We start from the raw sequence: 6,000 nt of genomic DNA on the forward strand, positions 1-6,000 counted from the left end.
AAAGTTGCTGCCCTTTTAAAGTCGATGGGCAGAAATCATCATTGTTAGTATCACTCTTGGTAGGACATTCAATACTACCAAGATTGCTATTCTCATCGGCTGGCAAATCTACTTCCCTGCCTCTGGAAGTACCATCTGGCAACTTTAGAAGTCGGGCAGTTTCTTGTGTTTTCCTGGCCTCCCTCTTTTGAAGAACAGCGGTTGTTTCTTTGTCAAGAGTACCGATGACCATTTTTCGGACTGTTCTCTGATCAATAAGAAACTCGTGTTCTCTCTGTGGAACTTTTCTCTCTTTGGCACAAGAGCATAAAGCAAGGTCTGAACATTTGCAAGAGCAAATTCTTTCTTTCCCTCTTCGGGAAATAAACTTTGCCTTTCTAAAGCACAGCCTTTAATAAAATCTTCATACCAGATTGAACAGAAGTATGAAAGAGAAGATACAGCAACAAGAATATGACAGAAGCGCCAAATGAAAAATTTTAGGAACAAAACGTGTACTCTAAGCCCAATATAAACAAATGAGACATTGTACACTAGGAAGACAACGTGGTCTAACAAAAAGACTATTACATAGAAGAACAGCGATAGCTCCTAAACTCCGTAAAGGCAGCGAATATCACAAAAGAAAAAGGATGCCATCCGCTACCCTACAGAAAGCTTCGTGCTCTAGCTTTGTCCCGACAGGTTTCGACGTGTCTCAACAGAACCAACGCACGCAACAAATGAAGTCGCCGGATCGCGCCGCAGCGTGGCAGCAAGGAGTGGGAGTGGGGAGTGGGCAGCAAGGAGTGGGAAAAAATGAGTTTAAACGGCGTAGGAAAAAAGTGTTAGTCTTACTAAATAGACAAAAAATCCTTATTGTGAATATCTTTACCAAAACAGACTGTCGTTCTCCGAATATTCTCCTGTCTGTTGCTCCTCTGTTGCTTGTCTTGTTGTTCCATTCTTGTCAGGCACGTGTGTTACGGTCTACAAATGTTTTTTTAAACAAGAAAAATATCGTTTATTATAAAACTGTACTTATACATATAATTCATACATTTTATTAACATTTAACATTTTTTAGCAAAAAATGCAATTTTTCGTTAAAATTTCACATTTTTGAGGAGTTTTCGGAGGCAGAAGATATTATTCGATCGGGCTGAAAATTGAATATGTTCTTAGGTACGTCGGTTCACAACTTTTCCGCACTCGGCTGTTTCGAAAAGCCGACTTTTTATTTTTTCGCTCCACTCTAATGATTATGGTAATTGAGTACAAAATCCCATTTTGTTTTTTCTCTCTCAAGAACAGAAATTATGATATGTGATGTTTTGTTATACTAATAGATCACTTTTAAAGCATTTGAAGTATTTCCTAGATTTAAGTAATAAAAAAATGCACTTTCAAATAATTAGTGAGAATAATATAGAAAAATACTTTCCTATAGAAGCCTAAAGTGAGTAATAGAATTGAGGTTATATTATTTATGTACTTACCACAGAAGTAGAACAAACAGTTATATCGCTGGAATTTATTCGACCATTTTTTTATTTTTCTAATTGTCCAGAAATATAATGCGTCAGGATCGCGTATGTATTCAGCAAACTTATAAAACAAATACATCACAATTAAAAACCGCGAAACCGTGACTTTTCCTGTCATCAGTAAATTGCAAGATCATGGGTTAGGGACTGAGCCAAGTGGTTTGGTTCGGTCCGTTGGTCGGCCGCTGGTGCTGGGGTTAAAATAACATGGAGCCAATGACTCGGTGAAATTAAAAAAAAACTATTTAATGAAATAACAAAATCCATAATTTTTTTCATATTAGTTTTAATATTTTATTAAATACATATTAAAAAAATAAAACAAATTTTCAAAATAGTTTTTCACACTATATAAATTCGTGGGAAATTATTTTTTTTATGAAGATAAAAAAAAAGTTCTGTCCTATGCATTATTGTTATTACAAATTGAAGCCGATAAAAATATTTTGAATTTGTTTATTTATACTGTTAACTTACTAAACAAATTGTAACGACTCATGCATGCATTGTGCTCTCATTGTGCTCGCACTTCATGCTCATCACAAAGTGCGAGGAGTATACCTCGCATGTACATGACCCTCATCATATGCGACGCATTTAACTCGCACCCTGCACGCGCCGCGTGCATCGCACACCGTACGTGTAACGTGCCCCGCACGTTTGCTATCTGGGCCCAAACCATACACTTTCATGCCGGAAACGGAAGTCCCCGTATGTTTATTTAAAATTTTCTTTTCTCAGTTGAATATTTCATAAGCTGTAAAATAGAAAAAATCTTAAACCTTCAGGAGAAAAACCACAAACAATTTATCTTAATATGGTTTAAGTTTGCTTATCCAATAAGGTTTTTCGATGGCACCTCGTATATTTATATTTTCAAATAGTTAAAAATTCGCGAAAATTTAACATTTTTAATGCGAGGCGAAACGATCCCACAATAAGAATTAGTTAGCTCATTAAATTCGATTACTTCAGTTTTAAAATTTTTAAGAAATTTACTTGCTTACACTTCCTTTTTTAGAGAATTTTCTTACAACTATCTCTTACGAATTAACATCCATCCATACCTTATAACTAATCTACTCGCTTCTATAGCGTAACCTTCCTCGCTGCGCCTCGCCTGGCTTCGCACGCATGTCCCTCTTTTTTCGCTATGCCTTGCATTGCCAGCCTCTGTCTCCGCGGCTAACACCTAATACTTAACGACTATTTATAATATTTACAGTTTTCTTTCACCTACTTCCTTTCCTATTTACAATCTTTCCTTCTCCATTCCTCTTCCTCCTTCCTTCTCTTCTTCTTCATCTTACGCAACACTGCCTTCATCCATGCTACTGTCCTTTTTTCCCCATTCATACAACAATACCTCCATGCTTATCCCACTCCTTTTCACCTCTTCACATTCCTCCATCCAGTGCTCAACTTTTGCATTCCCCTTCCCGCACAATTCACACAATTTCTTCTCTCTTAAAAGCCAGAACCTATTATAATTCTCCATGCAACCGCATCTCATTCTCGCAATAAGTTCCTGGCTTCCTTGCTCTCCTTTCTCACACAAATATTGCGCTCTCTCCCTGGCCATAATCGACACATAGTTCCCGTTAAACCTTGGCTCTCTTATTCTCTCATCTCCTTCTTCCTTCTCTTTCTCCATGATATTCTTTTGAACCACCTCATATACCTTCTTTCCTGGTCCATGCTTCTCGCTTAACCTATCTAAAATAAATTCGTTCTAAAATACCTGTCCTTTTCTACCACCATATTTGCGCAACTACGTCTGTTTTTCTTCTCCCACCAACACTCCCTAACCAGCTAACTTCCCCCCTCTTCCAAAAATGTCTCCTCATATTTACATGCTGAAAGTCCTATTGTAATACCTAAACTCGTTCTTCCTATCTCCCTCATGACAATAGAGTCCGGCGTATTCTTTGCCAACCCCAGCGTCCACTTCACATACCTCTCCTGTATCCTATTTACCTGCTCCCTCACCTTCCACCCCCACACCTTGACTCCTTAAAATAAGACACTCATCACTAGCGAACCAAGCAATATCATTCTCCTTACAAAATCATCTGCGAACAACCTCTTCCCCAGTACCCATACCTGCCTCATCAACGCATTTGCCCTTCTCACCCTCTCTTTTGTATCACCATCCACCCCCCTATTCTTTATCTCCTTTAAAGCCTCGTCGCTCTTACTTTCCATATCCGCGATTAAAATTGCAAAAAGCCTTGGGCTAAGCGAGCAACCTTGCCTCAACCCTCTATCCATCCAAAATCCCTCAGAGATTCCCTCCCCACGTCTCAACCTATCCTTCGTCTCCTCATATACCTCCCTTGCCCTCTCGATCAGACCCCTCTTCACTCCCCTCTCTTCCATTGTCTCGTACAACCTCTCCCTATCCACCGAAGGGAACGCGCCCTTTAGCTCTACAAAAAACGCGTACACTTTGGAACACTTTTTGGTTAGTTCTCTATCCACCACGTGCTGCAAAACGTAAATATTGTCAATAGTGCTCCTTCCCTCCCTAAAGCCGGCTTGCGTCTCCGGCAATATTCGTTTCCATGTTTCCTTTCCTTTCCTTCGAAAAACATATGGGAACAAAGTTTAAAATTGTTCTAATGTATTTATTGTAACTTATAGTTATTTATTGAATGTTAATGCTAATAAAATTCTCTTTTATTTATTTTTAGTCCCATTGTGCACAAACGTTATTAGATCGTCGAGAGGAAGAAAGAAAATGCGATCACTTGATAACAGCCTCTCGAAGACGGGACAACGTAATGGCCAGTCGTATTTTGGAAAAAGTGCGCAATATTCTTACGAATAAGCACGGTGCTTGGGGATATATGGATCCGTTGGCCGCCAAGTAAGTGAAAACTATATTAGCTGAACTTTGGTTATTTAAAATAGTGATGGGACTTCGACATCGAAAACCATCGAAACCCATCGAAACATCGATATTCTGCTTTAGATGTCGTTGTTTTTAACACCGATGTTTTTCCTCAATGTTGGATATCGATATTTTTGTTTGATCTTTTGTTGATCACTAAAAGTTTGAGATTGTATATTGTATATTTATACAAATAAGATTTAAGATAAAAAATTAAATTAAAAAAACAAAATATGAAATTGAACATTTTACGACCCCTCAAAGTATTCATAAAGAAACTCAAATCAATCCTTTTCTAACTAAATTTTCATGACAAACGAATGAAGAAAAAATTAATGTCAATTTCTTTAAGTATTTAATCAAGTATTCCAAAATTATTGAAATGGAACTTTGCAACAGAATTATCAAAGTATTCCTATTTCGATCTTTTGACCTTCTATATGAGAATTCGTATTATTTATGTGAAACTCGTAAGCAGCGCTCTAAGAATTGACTTTTAATACATTACGATCAAGCGATTTAAATATCATATAATATTAAAAGATTTGAGAACAAATATCTATTCAGAAGTAGAGTATTATTTCAAACAGTTAAAAAATGAAAAAGTGGCATGATACTTTTGATTGTAGAATTTGAATGATACGCTAAATTATTTGCATCGGTTATTAAATTCTGCATTCTAACCATTCTTTCCGCGGTCTACCTCTGGGCACGCTGCCATTTACCTTACCTTGATACACTTGTTTCGTTAGTCGTTCATTTGGCATTCTCTCAACATGTCCGAACCATCTTAACCGATTTCTTTCCCATGTGTCTACTAGCGTCTCTTCTGCACCATATTCTTTAAGAGTTATCTCGTTACTTACTTTGTCCATCAGGGGTTTCCCGCAAATTATGCGCATGAATCTCATGTCAATTGCGTTAATTTTACTCTTATCTTTTTCTTGTTAAGTCCATGTCTCGCTACCGTATAGTACAGTCGGTACAAATATAGAATTATGTATTCCCATTTTAGCTTTATTTGATAAATTTGTACTTCTGATAAGGGGACCTGCTCTACCAATAACCTTCTTACCTTCATTTATTCGTCTATATAATTCCTCATCTATCTTCCAGTCCCTAGTAAATAAGCTACCAAGGTATACGAACTTATCAACTTGTTCCATTCTCTCATCATTTAATAAAATATTGCATGGTGTTTTCTCACTCTTTCCTTCGAAACCATAGTTTTTTTTTTATTTGCGCTAATTTTGAGGCCCATGCTCTTCATGCTTGCATCTAGTTTATTCAACATTCTTTGTAGGTCTTCGATAGACTCTGCCATAACAACCTTATCATCTGCGAACGCTAACCCACGTATCCTTACTGTTTCGAGATCCACCATATTGTTTTTATAGCTTGTAGGATCCATCCATTAACTCCATACTCTTTCAGGACTTCCCAAAGTTTACTTCTATCTACCTTGTCAAACATTTTTTTTAGGTCAACAAATGCACAGAAAACTTTTTTTCCTACTCTTAAACTTTTTTCTGTTATTTGCCTTAAGCTAAATATTTGATCCGTACATGACCTTCCTGGCAT

General features: G+C 37.1%; 1 protein-coding gene across 1 annotated transcript in view; it reads left to right on the top strand.

Annotated features, from left to right (window-relative positions):
- Positions 1–6,000, top strand: part of LOC117172865 (neurobeachin-like) — an 825,867-nt gene that overhangs the window by 801,311 nt on the left and 18,556 nt on the right. Inside the window, exon 34 of the mRNA XM_033361129.1 lies at positions 4,220–4,395. Within this exon, the coding sequence (XP_033217020.1) occupies positions 4,220–4,395 (176 nt within the window). The remainder of the gene's footprint in view (positions 1–4,219; positions 4,396–6,000) is intronic.

This window comes from Belonocnema kinseyi, chromosome 5, assembly GCF_010883055.1.
Source record: "Belonocnema kinseyi isolate 2016_QV_RU_SX_M_011 chromosome 5, B_treatae_v1, whole genome shotgun sequence".
Lineage (NCBI taxonomy): Eukaryota > Metazoa > Arthropoda > Insecta > Hymenoptera > Cynipidae > Belonocnema > Belonocnema kinseyi.